The 20,005-nt window shown below is 36.2% G+C and overlaps 1 protein-coding gene across 3 annotated transcripts in view; it reads right to left on the reverse strand.

Moving 5' to 3' along the window:
* The window catches only part of Nedd4 (E3 ubiquitin-protein ligase Nedd4), an 811,340-nt gene that overhangs the window by 517,296 nt on the left and 274,039 nt on the right, over positions 1–20,005 (reverse strand). For all 3 annotated transcript variants that reach the window (XM_090378867.1, XM_090378869.1, XM_090378870.1), the window contains 2 exons: positions 17,693–17,825; positions 620–667 (listed from right to left, as the gene is read on the reverse strand). In XM_090378867.1, coding sequence (XP_090234993.1) covers positions 620–667; positions 17,693–17,825 — 181 coding nt within the window. The remainder of the gene's footprint in view (positions 1–619; positions 668–17,692; positions 17,826–20,005) is intronic.

The raw sequence follows: 20,005 nt of genomic DNA on the forward strand, positions 1-20,005 counted from the left end.
ATTCCATTGTATTATATGCTGCATTATTTTGTTTTGAAGAGGGAAGGTGAGTCTGTCTGTTTCTTGTGAGCAGTTTACTTTTGACAGTCATATTTGGTCTTATCTTTTCTAGGAAACAAAGGGCATCCATAATATGTACTCTCTTCTATGCCTTTGATTCCAATGGATGAACATCCAGTCTCCATGCATCTTCTGCATGAAGATCTAGTACTGTTTTGTCTTTTACATTTACATCTTCATTGTCCATGCTGCTTGAATTTGATTGTTGCAATTCAGTGGCATGTTGCTTTTGTGTTTTCCTTGGTGCTTTATCACTTAGTGTAATTTTAGACAGAACTGAGATTTGGGACTTGTTTATTTCATCAAATAAAACAGGTTTGTTAGTAGGTACCGATCATGCCTATTCTTAAATACAACTTTTAAGAGGTAAAAGGTTGTACTTAAAAAGATACCCCTTCTTTAATGGCCGGAAAATTTAATTATAAACAAGTGAGTAAAAGAACATTCTCATATTGCAAGCACACTCTTTCCAGTTGTTTATGAACAACTTTTCAGAAATGCAGAAGAGAAGGTTATTAATTCAATCAGTCTAACACAGTTTGACAGTATATCTACTCACCATAGAATGCCTTCTTGTTATTGTTTCTTCCCTTTGGGATTGCAATATCTGAAATAAAAACACAGAAAATACTATTAGTGATGCATAATTCATGAATTCTTGTTTATTTTGGATAACAAATGAAGATTTCTTGCCAGCACAGAGCAAACAATACTGATAATGTCAAAGCTAACTGGTGTTATCATATATTTAATTATTCTCATCAGGGTGCATACCTTCTGGTTCCATATTCATGCAAAATGCAATTTCGGCACATGCAACTGTCAAAAAATCTATTGAAACCATTTTTTGTTATATTTTGTACCTTGAGATTGTGGCAGATTTAGCTGTTTCATACAAACTAAAATACCGAATCTTTGATTTCAATACTTTAGAGTGCAATTTAATATTAGTATTAGCAATGAAGTGAGAAAGCAAACTTATACAACATCAACCAAAAAAGAAAGGGGGGGGGATTCTCATATTGCCTATTCATCCTCTCTAATAGTTTGTCTAGTACTTTATTCAGGCTACCCACTTCTACAGCACCAGATGGACATTTGTTACAATAATCAACTATCCACAGGCTGAATGCAAATTTTCACACATCAATACGCCGTTGTCTTCCAGGTTTTCTTCTAGCTCCTCTTGGGTATCATTCTGTTATTTTCTTAGTCCATCTGTTGTCATGTCTTTGAGCTATGTGTCTTGCCCAAGACCATTTTAGTTATTTAGTTTTGATAAGAGTTTATGCTTTCATAATTATGGCTACAAAGCCATAATCATGGGAGCATCCTTTGATTTAGGGAGGGTCGCTGTGAATGTATTCCTAATTCACAAAGAGTGATCAAACATTGACCTGAGGAAATACAGTCTTGTTAGCTTGACTTCTGATCTATTCGGAAAATGATGAAGTCATTGGTTAAAAAAGTAATGCAGGGCCATTCTGGACAGGAATGCATTTATACTGCAGTCACGGCATGTATTTGTGAAAGTGTGATCTTGTCTTCCCAATCCGATAAAATACTGTGATGCAGTAACAAAGGAACTGGATGCAAAAAGTAATTTTGATATTATATACAGGCAGGTCTCGCTTTAAGAGTTTCCGGGTTTACAAGTTTTTTTTCCCCAAGTATCAAGTATCAACAAAATCGAAAATATGAACATTAATTGCGAAAAATGAATGTTAAACATTCATAAATACCACATTCCAAACCACGTGCGTAGCTATACAATACAGTGTACCCCACTTCACGATACTATCAGTTCCAGAGACACCATCGTATCGTTAAAATATCGTAATGTGAACCCAATAACACATTGTTTTTAGGTAATTTGTTTCAAGATCTCGGAAGTTGAAATTTTCGCTGTATGACTAAGCTATTTATATCTCTAAATTGTCATTTTTAAGGTCAGAGCTGACCTTAAGGCCATATAAAAGGTCGTGAGCGTGGTTTGTAAATTGTTTCAAATCAATTCACCCCAGGGGCTCACATCTGGTGAGTATGGGCTTGGCACACCCAAGGTCCTGAGCTGGATATCATCATTCTTCTCTTTTTTGTTAATTCTCTTTTACTTCTCTCTCTCTCTCTCTCTCTCACTCACTCACTCACTCACTCACTGTAACTCAGAAATTCTTTTTTGGCTGGTGCAGCAAAAGCCTCAGGCTTCCTTGCACCATATGGCTAATAATAATAATAAAGTATTAAAATTCCCTACACTTTCATCATTATCATATGATCTGTTATAAGAATAAATTTTGAACGCCTTTGTGATATTTTTCTAAAGCACATTTCTGGAGGTCACGACCATAAACAATAAAAACAATTTGCACTTTCCGGTTTATTGGGCTTTTCTGTTACTGCAAGCAATTATAAATGGGTAGTAAATTCCATTTTATTTGCTTTTGTGAAAATACTGATAGCTGGAATTGTGTGGCTTTTTGCGTTATTATGGTGAAATGAGTTTTCCCTTTACTGAAATCTTCAATCATATAAAAAACAAATTTTCAGAATTTTCTCTTCATTCCTTTTTTTTAAGCTAGGTAAACTACTTACTCCACGTGAATCGTGTTAGTTGCAATTTGTGTGTGCCGTTCAAAAATGCTTATTAGCATTAGTAGAGGCATATGATGAGAGAAAGCAAGCTTATGCACCATCAGCCAAAAAAAAAAAAAAAAAAAAAAAAAAACACACACACACACTCCCATTTCACCCCTTATGTTCGTTCCAAGTACCTGTCCAGCTCTGCCTTAAATTTATTTAGGCTATCAACTTCCACAACAAATGACGGAAGTCTGTTCCATCAACCAACCACCCGCTGGCTAAAGGCAAACTTCCGCACGTCTATCCTACATCTGTCTTTCCTCAATTTGAATTTATGCCCTCTCAAATGATTATTCTGAGCAAGAGAAAGAGTTCCTTCAGGATTGAGCATGCTCAAACCATTCAGGGCTTTATACACCTCAATCAGATCACCTCGCAGGTTCCTAGTCTCCAGACACTGTAATTTGCAAAATTTAAGCCTTTCTTCGTAAGAGCAACCCTTTGTTCCATCTTGTTGCCCTTCTCTGTACTCGTTCCAACAGCTCTATATCCTTAAAATGAGGCCTCCAGACCAGTATACAGTACTCAAGGTGTGGCCTGACCATTGCCTTATATAAGGGGATAATCACCCCCTTATCCCTGCTAGAAAAATTCCTGTTTATCATTGACAAGACACCATGAGCTACTCTTGCAGCCCATCTGCACTGCTCAGAGAACTTCATATCTGCCTGCACAACCACCCCAGGTCCTTTTCGTTGTCTACCACTGTCAGTGTAGCACCACAGAGTTGATATGTCACTCTGTGGTACTACACTGGGGTTGCTGCTTCCCATATGTAGTACTTTACATTTGTCAATGTTAAATTTGCCACCTCTCAGCCCATCTGCTCAACTTTTCTAGATCCTGTTGCAGCAGCATACTGTCATTAATGTCCTTAACAACCCTGCCAACCTTCGTATCGTCTGCAAACTTGGACATTAAGCTTGGTATACCATCATCAATATTATTTATAAATACTGAACCCTGAGGGACACCAATAATAACATTAGTCCACGATGAGCAGTGTCCATTGATTACCACTCTCTGTCTCCTCCCAATCAACCATCCCTTTATCCATAGGAGCAATTTGCCTCCAATGCCACACTTCTGCAAACTTGGACATTAAGCTTGGTACACCATCATCAATATTATTTATAAATACTGAACCCTGAGGGACACCAATAATAACATTAGTCCACGATGAGCAGTGTCCATTGATTACCACTCTCTGTCTTCTCCCACTCAACCATCCCTTTATCCATAGGAGCAATTTGCCTCCAATGCCACACTGCTCCAATTTGTGCAGCAGTCTTTCATTTGCAACAGTATCAAAAGCCTTTCTAAGATCCAAATATATGATATCATAGTTATTCCCTGCATCCTGTTCCTTTGTGACCACATCATAGTAGCCAATCAAATTGGTCAGCAAGACTTCCCCTTAAAAAAATCATGCTCTGTCCGAGCTATAACTGAAGTCTTGTCTAGATGATCCTGCAGTGCTTCTTTAACCAGTGCCTCCATTAATTTTCCTGGAACAGAAGTTAAACTAACAGGTCTATAATTACTTGTGTTGCCCTTTGATCCTCCTTTGTGAATTGTGGTAACATTTGCACATCTTCAGTCCTTTTTTATGTTTATCTTCAACAATTTCTCCTCCACTTTCCTCTTAGTTATTACAAAATCATCCAGCTCACTGCCAGAGTTTAACTCACCTCTGGCATTGCCGACCGGGCTAGCCAGGTGGGTAAAGTGCCTGCCTGGCAACCCAAAGGTCGCGGATTCGAATCCCGCCTCAGGATTGGATCAGAGTACTGCAAAAATCTTGGAAGGTGCATTATGGCCATAGAAGCCGATGCGCCAACAACTAACTAAAACAAAACAAACAAACCTCTGGCATTCCCCTCCCTGAATAACTCCTCATGGGTGAATGTAGATGCAAAATACTAATTTAGTTTCTTAGCCACTTGAGCAGGATCATCAACAGTTGAACCATCAATATCCAGTGGACCAATCTGATTCATCTCTTTCCTTCTAGAGTTTACATAGGTAAAGAACTCTTTGTTGTTTTTCTTTGCATCCTTTGCCAAGGATTTCTCATAATCTGCCTTTGCCTGCCTAATCTCCTTTGTGACTTGGTTACAGACCAGCTTATATCTATCATAGGCTTCCATGTCACCCATTAATTTATATGTATCCCATGCATTTTTCTTCTCTACCACATGTCTCATTAGTTCATCTGACATCCATTTAGGCCTAAACCTTGATCAATATTTCTTAGTTCGTATGTAAAGCCTAGTAGCGTCCAAGATAAATTCTTTGAATGCTTCCCATTTTGAATTTGCTGTTGGTAACATCATCAGTTGGTCCCACTGTATAGAATTTAAATACTGTCTCAGACCACCGTAGTCACCTTTACGAAAGCAAAAACCCTTCCCTTTACCCCTAATGGCAGTTACCTCTTTGAGTAGATCCCACTTCAGCACACTGTGATCACTGCCACCTAGTGGTTCCTTTATCTGAAGATTCTTAATGCATGAAGAATCACTACTGATAATCAGATCAAGAGTATTACTCCCTCTAGTTGCCTCCTGAACATACTGATGTAGAAAACAATCATCCAATAAATCCACAAAAGCGTTTTTTCCTTTTTGGAAGTTGTTGGCACATCGGCTTCTGTGGCCATAATGCACCTCCCAAGGTTTTTGCAGTACTTTGATCCAAGCCCGAGGCGGGATTTGAACCCGCAACCTTTGGATTGCCAGGCAGGCACTTCACCCACCCGGCTAGCCCGGTCGGCACACAAAAGCCTTGCTAGTGTGTGAGTGACCAACCCACAAATTCCAGTCAATATCTGGGAAATTAAAATCCTCCATTATAAGACTCTCTGATTTACTGGCCCACTATTTCCCTGTACAGTTTCTTATTATACTCATCAGAGTCATTAGGCCTATAGCACACTCCTACTCTCAATTTTGATCTCCCAATGCTTATGTCACACCAAACTGACTCGACACTGCACTGTCCAGTGATGTCGACTAGCTTCACTTCCTTGGAATTTATGTGTTTCTTAACTAATAGCATAACCCCTCCTTCCTTCCTATCCTTCCTGAACACATTGTACTCCCCAAATTCCAGTTCTGCATTCCTTATATCTGTGTGACACCACATCTGATATCCCAACAATATCTGCCTTTGATGTTCTGAGCAATGCCTCAAATTCATCAAATTTATTTACCAAACTCTTAGCATTGGTGTACATGCACTTATGCATACAATCGTGAAATTTATAATTAAAAGAGAAGATTATCTTGGAAACAAGCGATAGATGAAATTCATGAGTTCATGGGTAATGGATGGCCATTGCACAAAACAGAAGGAACTGGAAAGTTTCTGGAGAGGCCATCATCATGCAGTGGATTGAAAATGGCTGATGATGATGATGAACTGAGGGAGGCATAAAAGGAGGTTTTCATACCTCCTTTGCTGCCTCCCTCAGTATAACTGTGCACATCCCATCCTCACTGGTGCTTTTTTTTTACATTTAGCTTCAATAATTTCTCTTCCACTTTCCACAATTACTTAGCTCCCTGTAGGAATTTGATAAACTTCTGAAATCTCCATCTCTGAAAAATGCCACCTACGTGAATATAAATGCAAAACACTTATTCAGTTTGTCAGAAAACTAAGCAGGATTATTAACAGTAAAACTATTCAGATCTAGTAAGAACAATGTGATTCATCCCTTTCCTTCTAGTGTTTACATAATAAAGAAGTCTTTGTGGTTTATGTTTGCATTGTGTAGTGGAGACTTCTTGTAATCAGCCTTAGCTTGTCTAACCTCCTTTATGATTTGACTGTACATTTATGTCTACTACTTCTCTATCACCTCATAGTCTATATGCATCTCATGCATTTTTCTTCTCTGCACGAGTCTCATCAGTACATCTGATATCCATTTAGGTCTAATCCTTATACAACATCTCTTATTGGTAAAAAGCCTGGTAACTTCTATGACCACTTTCAAACATTCTGCCTAATTAGAATTTGCTGTTGGTAAACATCAACAATTGATCCTACTGCACAGAATTTAAAACTATCTGAGGCCATTGTAGCCACATCTGTGAAAGCAAAAGTCCTTCCTTTTGTCCTTGACAGTAGTTATGTCTTTAAGTAAATCCCACATCAATTCACCGTTGTTGTTGTTGTTGGGGTTTGATGGAGCCTAACCTGCTTTGGCTATAATGTGCCTATTCATTTATTGTATAATTAGATGAGAAATACTCGTAACGTACAAAAGGCTGAGATCAGAAATTATTAAAAACTCCAGTTTGCTTCAGAAATTTGAAAAATTCAGGTTATGTTATTGTTATTTGGTTTTTAGGAGCATTAGCAACTAAGGCCATATTGCTCCGGAGATATGCGGTGGTCATTCCCTGACCTTTCCGCATCCTCCGTATTTGGTGGTCATGGGCATGAACCCCGGTCTAATCAAGAAGCGTGTGCTACGCACTGCCGCTTCTGCCCACCTGGCTACGGAGCCGCCGAAAAATTCAAGAATATTTGCATTGTCACAATGACATTCTCTAGTTATCAGTTTCTGAAGGTTAACTAATGACAGCAGGGTTGTATTTCTGTCTTGTTTATAGTATGGGCATTCAATGAGGTCTTTAACAGTCAGATTTAAAGAACAATGTGGACACTGTGGTGGCACATCTCCTGTGAGTAAATGAAGGTGGGTCAAATGGGTATGACCAATTGTTGCTCTTGAAAGGACTCCTCCTTCTTGTCTTGATGTACGGACACTGGAATGCTAAATTTTAGGACCCTGTTTAAATTGAAAGAGTTTATTTGTTTGAGAGTTACAGAGTGCTCCATTCTGTTAGGCATGCAGCATGAATGATTTGTGGATAGTCTAATGCTGGAACAGGGATATTGGGTAAATCTAAAGTAGTTGGATTTTTTGCAGCTTTATAAGCCAGTTCATTACCAAAAATCCCAGAATGTGCTGGAATCCAACAGAAAGTAACCAGTTGATGGCGTTTCTCACTTTGCAGTAACAATCTTTTAATTTCAACTAGAACAGCGTGAACTCTATCTGAGGAGTTACATAATGCCATGCCACACATTTAATAATGCTCAAAGTTCCCTAATATATACAGATAGTCGAAAAACAGACTCTGCTGTTGGTGCAGCAGCTGTCTTTTCTTCTTTTACGGTTTCCATATCACTACCAGATGAATGCAGCAGTTATACTGCAGAATTATACACAATAAAATTAGCCTCAGAGAAGGTTTAATGCAGTGATATTTCACGTAGCATCATCAGGCACGTCACTAATCTGAAAACAGCACAATTAGAGTAAGAATTAACTAAAATTTTGGGGAGCACACGAGTAGGAAACCTACAGATGCAGTTATATGTAAATTCCAGGATCATGAAAGAGAGGGGGGGGGATTTCTGAAGCTCAATTATCATAGCATATAGAAATATACGTAAAATGAAATATCATTAATAAAATCATTACATGAAGGTTTCATTTAATAATATTTCACACAGCATCATCAGGAAAAGTGCTAATCCAAAAACAGCACAACTAGAGTAAGAATTAACTAAAATTTCTGGGAGCACATGAGTAGGCAACCTACATAACTGCATGCACAAACAATATAGTTACTGAAGGGAATGGTTTTTCTCTCTTATGCCTAGATATACTAGCCTTTGTCACAGGAGAGTTGGGCATACCAATTTATGGCAAGCTGAGTTAAAGGCAGAACCTGTTAATATAGTTAACAATTTTGGTTTGGTACAAAAGATCACACAAACACTTTTCATAACTGAACAAAACATCAGGCTTATAATCCACCCACTTCTATTACAGTCAGCCCATGAACCCATTACACTGGTCAACAGAATTTCATCACAGGAACATTTCTTGCTAATTGGGGGTTTTTTTTTTGCTGAATTCAAAAATGCGAACAGAATTTCTCTATCACACAAAATATTTATGGAAATTTTTACATAAATAATACAGTAATAAAATAGCAAGAGTGAAGTTTCAGAAAATGAATGAATAGAATAGAATCTTTAATTGTAGTATAACCTACATACAATTATTCCCATCACAGCATGGTGGTGTCAGGGGTTTACAATACATATTTACATCATACAGACATAAGAGATACACATGAGAAATACATACAGGTTACATAATACATATATATACATGCATGCATACATGTTACATCACCTGGTTTTGGCGCATTATAGCCTTAGTTGCTAATGCGCCAATAAAACCCAACAACCAACATGTTATTTTATACATCGACTATTGTAGGCACAGCATGGTTCTAAATTTTCAGTTTAGTAAAGATTCCCTTTCTGTATTTTTTGTTGTTGACCACTTCTTGCAAGTCACTGTTGATCACTTGCAGTGAGGGCAGCATTTGCTTTGGAAGGAATCTGTTGGTAAGCACTAGCCAGTTATGGTCTGCTAGCAGCTGTGCTAAAGACCGGAGATAATGGGAGGGATGCATTAAGAGCAGAGATCCCAGAAATTCGGCTCTGTAATTTTTCTGGTAGCTGTCTTGATTATGAATAGCAATCTTCTTTCTCCAATGTATGATCGAAGCCTGATCGTTGAAGGGCATCTGCCAGCTGTGTTGCTTTGAGAGCTGGAGGAAGGTGGGTTTGGTGTTAGCCCATTTTAACAGCGAGAATTCAGCGGCAAATATTCTTTTAATGTTAGATTCAACAGCTGAGGCCCACATCTCTGAGATCTATAGTGCTGTAAGATAGAGATATATGATGTATCTTTTTACCAGGTGTGGGTCACTGGTGTGGAGCAGCTGTTATTTGGTAACCAAGCTTTGTGAAGTCAGTGTTGAATCTATGAGGTTAATGTGCTCGGTGAAGGATACCTTGGAGCGAAAATAAACCCCAGATCTTTGTGCGTGTGAACAGTTGTGACTCAAGAGCCATTGAACAGAGAAACTAGCATTGTTGGGCTGCCCTTTAGTGAAAAGATGACATGTGCCGATTTCAGACGGTTGATTTGGAGGTTTAATCCATTGAGATAGTTAGCTATATTATAGTTTGCTAATAGAGATAAGAAATCCAAAGAAGAAAAAATTAGTCAAGAAACACTTGTCATGATGAACCAAAGACGACAGATGAAGAGCTAGATAAACATTGACAAGAATAAAATTGAGTATACTGAGTTATGCAAGCCATTAGAAAACGACTCAGAGGACATAAGAAGATTTAAAACAAGCAAAGTAGAACAAGCATTAAGGGAAAACAAAGGACTTAAATCAGCAGCCATGAGTACTAATACCGAAAGACAAATTATACTGAAACTGAAGAATAGCAATGGTGTACTTATAAATAGCAGAGAAGGCATAATTCAAATAGCAGAAGACTACTATAGAGAATTATACAAGGAGCAAGGGAATGATGCCAGCAGTGGAAAATATGGATCACAAATTAGTAATACATACCTGATATCCTTCCTGATGAGGTAAAACATGCTTTGAAGAAAATGAAAAATCAGAAAGCCCAGGGGAAGGTGAAGTTACTGTAGAATTGTTAAAATTGGGAGGAAGATATATGACACAAAAACTGGCAAGACTTCACAAAATGCATTAGAAAAGGTATGACGCCTAAGAAAGGAGATAAATCAGAAATTGGAAATTATATACCAATTAGATTGTTATTCCACATCTACAAGTTGTTCAAAAGAGTCATTACTAACAGATTAGAAAGAATACTTGATGAGAATCAATCGAAAGAGCAAGATGGCTTTAGGACAGAATTCACAACTATGGATCAACCTTCACGTAATATCACAGCTAATGGAGAAAGCAAATGAATATAAAACATCATTATGCCTGGCATTTGTGGATTACGGAAAGGCATTTGACTCCATACAGCATAAGGCAATGTTTAGGCACTGGAAAGACAAGGCATAGATACCCCATATATTATGATTTTGAAGAAAATATATAAGAGTGCTACCTCCTTTATTAGACTAGACAAAGACAGTAGCAAATTTAAAATTGAGACCAGGAGTTCAACAAGGAGACAATATCTCTGAAGTTGTTTACTGCCCTTGAGGAAGCTTCAGAAGATTAGACTGATCGCAGAAAGGAGTCAATGTCAATGGAGAGTACCTAAGCCTACGATTTACAGATGACATTATGATCATAAGCCATGATCCAAAAGAATTAGAAGAAAATCTTAATCAGCTATGTAGAGTCGGAAAGGATTTCGGACTAAAGATGAATATGACAAAAACAAAAGTAATGATGAACAAGTATGCCACAGAAATGGATATAATGATTGAAGAAGCAGTAATTGAAAGGTGGATTCATATACTTATCTGGGACAAGTCATTAGCTGTAATAATGATAAATGGCTGGAAGTCAAGAGAAGAATAAATTTTGAATGGATAGCATTCAGGAAAATATAGTCACATACTAAGGAGCAATATCCCAATTTGTCTGAAACGCAAAATAATAATGAACCAATATATACTCACCACCATGACTTATGGAAGTGAAACTTGGGCACTCACCAAAAGAATGAAAGAGAAGCTGAGAACTACACAGCGAAGAATGGAACGAGTTATATTAGGAATCAGACTGTTACATAAGAGAAACGCATGGATCAGGCAGTGAAACTTAAGTAAAGGACATTCTTATCAAAACTAAAGAACGAAAATGGTCTTGGGCAGGACATATAGCTCAAAGACATGATGACAGATGGACTAATCGAATAACAGAATGGTACCCAAGAGGAGCTAGAACAAAACCTTGAAGACAACAATGGAGATGGATAGATGAAATTCATGAGTTTGTGGGAAATGGATGACCACTGCACAAAACAGAAGGAACTGGAAAGTTGCTGGAGAGGCCTTCATCCTGCAGTGGATTGCAGGATGAAGGCCTCTCCAGCAAAAAAACGGCTCATGATGATGATGATGAGTAGAGAGAAGGACATCATAGTCCCATTATATAAGGCTATTGTTAGACCTCACTTGGAATACTGTGTTCAAGTATTGAGATTGTACCTAAAGAAAGACATGGTGCTTCTTGAATTGGTCCAAAGATGAGTAACTCGCCTGGTGGGATTGGCAAAGGGGCATCCATATGAGGAAAGACTTTGAATATGTGGGTTGCACAGCTTGGAAACTAGGCACTTTAGAGGAGACTTGATTCAGAACTAGGGGCCATAATTTCAAGTTACAGCGGGGGTGATGTTTAGGCTGGATTGTAGGAAGTTTTATTTTAACCAGCGAGTTATAAATTACCGGAATAAGTTACCTATATGGATAGTAGAGGCTCACAGTTTGGGGAAATTCAAAGGTTAGCTGGACATTTATCTACAGGAGGGGGGAAATGCATAGGTTGTCTATTTCCTTTTCTCTTATTAATTATTATTTTTTTTTTAATTTTCTTCTTATTATTATTTTTTATTTTATTTTATTCATTTATTTATTTATTTTTTTTTTTGGCTGGTGCAGCATAAGTCATAGGCTTCCTTGCACCATGTGGCCACTGCTAATACTAATATCCTGTAATTTCCTGTTGATTTGCTGTGTGCTGCCGATTCTGATGGTGATATCCTAGTAAGCAGCTTGAATCTATATGATCCAATTGCACTTGTTGGCCAAAAATGGCACCATTATTGCCATGAAGAGAGCACCACACAGGACACCAGCAGTTATGTAATGCATGAAGGTCTTTGTTCCGATCTTTAGCACAAGGGTCCTCTCGGATAAGAGAGATTCTAGGAACCAGAGAACATTGCTGCAAAAATTGAAATAGCTTTCTGAGATATGTAGGAGCTTTGGTATATAGATGGCATAAAATGTAGAATGGATGCCATAAAATATAACCGACAGCTCCTGTCTTTGTTCTAAGGCTTCTGGGATATGCAGTGTGGTTGTTGCAAGATTAGTTATCATTGATCTTCCTGAGATCCCTTAGTGTAATTGCTGTAGACAGTTCAGAGAATTTGGTGGGAAATGGATGGTAGTGCTTTCTCCAGAATTTTTAAAAATACAGACTGCATGGAAATAGTTGTTCTGTGTAGTCTGACAGGCTGAGACATGTTCGAACCTTCCCTGAAATCTATACTTGTAGCAGATAGCTGTTCAAACAAGTTCAAACCTGACATAACACACTGCTAACTTCCACAGAGTAGACTGACTGCTCAGTTGTGTGAAGATGTCACTTGTTTAAGGCATTATTGTTTGTGATCTTTCCTTTAAGCGCTGTGTGTATATGTTTTAAATGTTTCTATGTATTTACTACCTAAGATGCCTCAAATATATCGATAATAGTTTTTGTTATACATGTGATGAGCTAACTTTTCAATCACAGAGACTGCTGTGATTTAACACAGATGCTGTATCGTTTGTGTTAAATTACTTACTGCATGGTTAAATGGGTCTCACTATTATGTCCCATTTGCAATTCCTATGATTTGGAGGGAACCAAAAGAAAATCCTACAGATTGTTATTTTTGTTTAAAAATCATTTCAGGGATTACCTCTAAATCTAAACATACTGTAAAATATACAAATATATCATCAGCTATAAGACCTATTTTACATCTATGTGATCCAATTGCACTTATTGGCAGAGTGAGAGAACTACCTGTACCCAAACCACCAGAAACTTATTAATTTGGATGAAGAAAATCAACTAGATGATTTTGAGTTTGATGGTGAGACCCAGAACAAATATGGAGAAGACCAGCAAGTTAGTGACCCCTACATATTGAAGTGACATTATCATTTTCAGAAATACACTTAATAACTCAAGAGGCACTAAATGATCTTATTCAAGATCTAAGCTTATCTAAAAATCAAGCTGAATTTTTGGCTTCTAGGCTAAAAAGATGGAATCTCCTGCAAGAGGACACCAAAATATGGTGTAAGGGGACACCAAAATATTTTGTAAACATCAGCATACATTTATATATTTATTTTTTCGAGAAGGTGATTTTGTTTACTGCAGTGATGTAAATTCTCTAATGCAAACTCCAGGATACTGCACAATTTAGCTGAATGGCAGTTAAACATCAATAACCCAAAAATGAGTTTGAAAGCAGAGTTGTTTTGTAACAGATAAGTTACCATCAGAACCCTTAGCATATTCTGCACATTTGAGAGAAATCCACAATAAATCCATGAAACTTCTCTTGACAAGCATCAAGTATGAGCAGTTTTCTTGGCATATCTGTGGCGACCTTAAAGGTGATTGCTCTTTTACTAGGCCTACAACTTGGCTATATCAAATATAGCTGTATTATTTTTGTAAGATGCTTTGGATATCCTTTATTACTCAATATTTCCCATAGTTTTCGTTTGTTTACTCGATTAAATGCTTTTTCATAATCTATAAATGCTAAAGAATTAAACTCTTTTCGTTTTTCTATTATTTGTTTTAATACAAATATATTATCTGTACATGATCTTCCTTTTTTGAATCCTGCTTGTTCTTCTATTAATATTTCATCAGAGATAATTTTAATTCTATTATTTATTACTTTGCTATACATTTTATATAGTGTATTTAATATGCTAATCCCTCTATAATTCTTTGTATCATTTCTATTTCCTTTTTTAAATATTGAAATAATTTTTGCTATCTTCCATTCCTCTGGTATTTTTTATATTGTTCCCAACATTTATTAAATAAATTTAGTATCCTATCTTTTAAAAAACTTCCTCCATACTTGATCAGTTCTGCATTTATACCATCCATTCCCACTGCTTTCCTATTTTTTGTAGCTTTCAATGCCTTTTCCAATTCTTCCTTCGTTATCGGATCTATGTCACTAACTGGGTCTAACTGTATCTCTTCTGTTTGATATGTTGGGTCTTTCCACAATTCTTCATAATGTTTTTTCCATTGTTCTTTCTTTATTATATTTATTCTTGAAGTGTCTTTCTCTGAGTTATTCAAGTGTTTCATCATTTTATATGCCAAATTTTGTCTTCCATGAACATCATGTTCTATTGTACTTAGAAATCTATCCCATGACTCTGCTTTAGCCTTCCTTATTATATCTTTAATTTTATTAAGTTCTTGTTTATATATTTCTTCATTCTCCCTTGTCATGTTTTGTATATATTTAAGATATTTATCTTGTTTGTCTTGTATTGCTTTAGCTATTTCTTCATTCCATATCTTTACCCCCCCGTCTTTTCCTAAATAGTTTTCCTTTTAGTTTTTCCTAAATTGTCCTAGTGTCTCTTTTGCTATCTTTTGAATTATATTTCGTATATTATTCCATTCTTCTTTTATTTGTCCTCTCTCCGATGTTTTACTTATTTCGTCTTTAAGCCTTTTTTCATATAAATTTTGTATATACTTTCTTCTTGAAGTAGATATACTTTGTAATTCAACTCCGCCTTCCTCTGTTTAATAGCTTTTCTTCCATTTAGCCCATAACTCTATTTTTGAAGCCACTAAAAAATGATCTGAATTAATATCATCTCCTCTAAACACCTTAGTATCTCGACATTGTTTTGCTAATTTTTGATTTACTATTACATAGTCTATTATTGATTGTGTACCTCTTGCCGACCATTTATATTTATATATATATATCACATTTTCTAAAAAATGTATTTATCTTTAAATTATTAAATGTTGCAAAATCTCTTAATTTATATCCATTTCCATTCACTTTATTTTCTCCATAACATCCCATAATATTTTTTATTGGCTTATTCCCTACCTGAGCATGATAATCTCCCAAAATAACTACACGGTCCTTTTTTTTACATTCTTATCTAGTTCTTTTTATAACTCTAAATAAAGTTTATCTGTTTCTTCCTCTTTACCATCTTCTGGAGCATAAATTCCAATTATACATAAATAACCTCTGCCTAATTTAAATCTTATTCTATTATTTATAAATATGTAGCTCTGTATTTTCCGATCTAATAATATTGCTACCCCTCCACTGGCTCTTTCCTTTTGATCTACTCCACTGTATATCATTGTATAAGAATCATAATCTTTCGTACCTTTTAATTTTTTCTTTGTTTCTGTTATGACTGCTATATTTACTTTCTTGTGTTTTAAGTGTTTAAGTAGTTCAACTTCTTTATATCCTAATCCTCCTCCTATGTTCCATGTTACAATATTTAAAATGTCCGTTATTCCTTTTCATTTCCTTTTCCTAGTCGCGTCCTTTTGTCCATCTGGTTTTCCTCTGAGCTTCATGATTTTTATTTTTTTTTACATGGGGAGGGAACCAGTCTCCCGCACAACCCCCAACCTGGAGGACCAGTATATTACTCTTCATCTGATCTCCTACCCTTTGACCTGTCTGGCTAGGGTGGCCCTACCAGTAGTTAGCTACCACCAGCATAGTTCTCTGGGTCATCGGGATACTCAAGATTTAGTCAAAAAAAGATTTAGTATTTGAAAGCAACACAACTTGCAAATTCACTTACTTTGATATATGTGACAGAGGAAATGATATTCTTTTGTTTATTAGTGTGATTTTGAATTCCCATTAGCACACAACCAATATAAAAGCGGAAACACATCCTGAAGTACACAGAAGGATAAACTCAACTAATACATTTAACCCAACAGTACTATTCAATGGACTAACAGCTTTTGTTTGTAAATTCAGCAATCATAAATATGTTGCCAAGGTTCAACATGCTCTATCAGACAGCTATGGGAAGGGGCCTCCAAGGAAATCTATGACACAATGATAAGAGAAGGGGAAAAACTGTATGTACATATGTATATGTGTGTGTGTGTGTGTGTGTGTGTGTGTGTGTGTGTGTGTGTGTGTGTGTGTGTGTAAAGATGATGGAGAAGAAGAAAATTTAACCCTACGAGGTATATAAGAAGCAAACTCAAGCATAGACTTCAAACCTCTATATTCAATATGTGTCACTTGCCATTCTTTTATGAAAGCACATCTCATAGTGTTAATCTTGAGTTGAGATGACTTCACAAGGATAACTAAACAAACAAACTAACAAGTCCAAATGGAATCCATCTCTTTATGGCCTAGATTGCAAGCACTTACATCCTTCATCCACTTCTAGAAATTTTAAACCAAATGGTTCTTACAGTTGTCCCCTTATCTGATGCCTAGGATCTCTAAGCCCAAACGAATAAGTCCATTTTTGGCAATGAAAATTTTCCCTTCAGTTTGAATGTTGCTTCATGCACAAAAAAAGAGGGGGAGGGGAACAAAAACATCTATACACTGTCATCCCAAAAACATCTACTATAAACTACTTAATGGAAACTCTCCTCAGGATTCAGCACACAAACATGCCCAACAATAAAACTTACCTTGACATAGTCTTTCATAAATAAAAATACACCAAATGAACATGCAATAATGTCTCGCAATGCCAAGCTCAACAATATAATTAGTCATGTTGTACAGACAACTTGTGTAGTTAAGACCTGCTAATATTCGTAAAGTCGGACAAATGCTAACTTATTGTGATTTTCTCTTGTAGAGGATGTCCTCATTTTGAAATGGTATTCTTTTAAAATCAATGGTATGAATTTATAGTAATAAAGATAATAATAAATAGAAATATTAAAGTTTAGAAATATTATATTTTAAGTCAGAAATTCTCTTAACTGAGATTTTTTCAGGAATAATTGCATCCAGGTAAAATGTAACTAGAATAGTATTGAAAGACCTGCCTAGAGATAAATAAACCTTGCAAGAGGACAAAGGAATAAAAGCAAGCTTTGAGACTAAATCCATGCATGGCGAATAAATGGAAGTATAAAGGAAGATGAATTCCCTGGTAAAAATATAGGATTCCCATAATGATTTTTACACAATGTCAATGTAATTAGTGTGTAATTATAATGTAAAACCTCTAATTGGTTACTGTTCTTAGGTGATATCATTATTGGAGTAAAGTGATTAAAAATAAATAAATAAAACAAGTTTCATAAATAAAAATATATGTATGTGTATTTAAAAATATTTTCCTACTTACATGTCTCAGCACTTCTTCATTAGTATGATGTTCATTATCATCATTATGATCAACACTAATGTGTACCCTCATCCTGAACTCTCGGGCTGAATCCAAACTCCGCTGCTGTGCTTGGTCTTCCAAAAGAGAAGCCCTGGAAAGGCAATACATACATTTTTGCACCATTCTTTATTTATCTTTTTTTTTTTTTTTTTTTTGTTAGTTGTTGGCACATCAGCTTCTGTGGCCATATTGCACCTTCAAGGTTTTGCATTTTCTACTCTGATCCAAGTCCGAGGTGGCATTCGAACCCCCGACCTTTGGGTTGCCAGGCAGGCACTTTACCCACCCAGCTAGCCTGGTCAGCCTTTATTTACCACATTTTATACAGTAAAACCCATTTAGTCAAATAACACATGGGAGAAGTAAGCTCACTGGTGCTTTTAAGCTCATTATTATATTAAGATGTAATAATGAGTTTTATGTAAATTACATTTACATAAAGATGAAATTATTCTCAAGGGCAAAGAGAAGGCTTTCGCTTACAAAAAAGGTAAATACAGAATGTGACCTTTAAGTCTAAGACAGTTTTTAAATTCTATGCAATGAAACCAACTGATGATGTTATTAACAGCAAATTATGAATGCAAAGATTTTAGGAAAGTAATCACAGAAACTACTGGGCTTTTTATACCAACTAATCAATCAAATGATTGAAGCACTAATTAGCTTTGGTATGTCTATCTATTTGTCCACTTATAACACTTTGACTAAATTGAATGGACTTGCATGAATTGTCATTCTACTACCACCTTAAATTTAATTAAAATCAAATAAACAGAAATCAAGAAAATCCTTCCCCCCCGCATAAGTACCATGATTCACACAAATTATATATATATAGTTATTATAGTAAAAGTACTATATAGATGCTGAATATGTATATAAACATAACAGTATACAGCGGGCCATATGGCCAAGATAACTAATAAAGACTAAGATAGCCTATGTAGGTCTACAATGCCATACCATGGAAATAAACATATAATTAGTAATAATATATAAATATATAATACAATAATGATTATGTAGCTAATTACTGATATATAGATACATTGAAGGGGACTTTTTCAAGGGCTAACCCTTTCAATATATCCCACCAATAATTAACAGAGCTATCTGTTTCTGATTGCTATCTGCCTGTTTAACTAAGTCCAATTCTTAAACTTAAAAATAAGGCTAATCTGGTTATAATTTAGCAGCAAACAGGCAAAATAACATTTAGCCCGACAAATAACTTCGAAATGAATATATGGAAAATAGAAGGCCAACTATAATTTTCAATTTCTGTTGTGGTAGTTCTATTTGATTTATATTTATGCAAAAGAAAGCTACTGCTGATATAAGGAGAAAGGAAGTAGGGATAAGTATAGTAATAGTTTTTTTTTTTTTTTTTTTTTTTATGTGAACCCCAAACACGAGAGATATTAGAACTTATAGTACTTAGTACCGTGCTTGGGTTGGAGGTTGAGAATACGAAAGAAGATATTTGTTGACATTGGACTTGAACTTCTGTAGATTGTAATTTTCAGGAAATACGTATGAAGGAAGGTTGTTCCAGAAAACGTTGAATGAATAAATGAGGAAGATGAAAGGTTGGTTCTGTGGGTTTGAAGTTGGACAGTAAATGGATGTTGGCTGGTGGCGGCACGTGTTCGAACTGTTTTGAAAGAGAGAGCGGGAATTATAGAAGCCAATTCAGAAGAACATTGCCCATGGAAGTATCTGTAGAAGAGGCATGCAGCAGAAACAGTGCGTCTATGAGAAAGCGAGGGAAGAGACTCTGTTAGAGATGAATCATTAATTAACCTAACTGCCCTCTTCTGAATAGAATCAAGAAGCCTGAGAGAGGTTTTGGGGGCACCACCCCAGATGTGGGAACAATATTCCATGGCAGGGCGGATTTGCGATTTATACAGAGTGAGCAGCTGTTTGGAAGAAAAGTAACGCCGAGAGCGAAAGAGAAAACCAAGTTTTTTAGATGCAGAGGAAGCAATATTTGTAATGTGCTTGTGCCAAGAGAGATTAGAAGTCAGGGTAATCCCCAAAAGAGATATATCATTTTGCCTAGAAATCGGAGTGTCACTAAAGATAAGCATAGGAGCAGAAGAATCCTTTTTGCGAGATATAAGACAAGACTCAGTTTTAGAAGGGTTGAAATCAACTAAGTTGTCTTTACCCCACTGGAGAATTACCTGATGATCGGCATTTAAGGAATTGGCAGCAGATTTTCGAGAACTTGAAGCTGATTGAGCAGGACAAGGTTTCTCAAAA

This window comes from Mastigoproctus giganteus, chromosome 8 (genome assembly GCF_048544385.1).
Source record: "Mastigoproctus giganteus isolate SK-2022 chromosome 8, ASM4854438v1, whole genome shotgun sequence".
Taxonomy (NCBI): Eukaryota; Metazoa; Arthropoda; class Arachnida; order Uropygi; family Thelyphonidae; genus Mastigoproctus; species Mastigoproctus giganteus.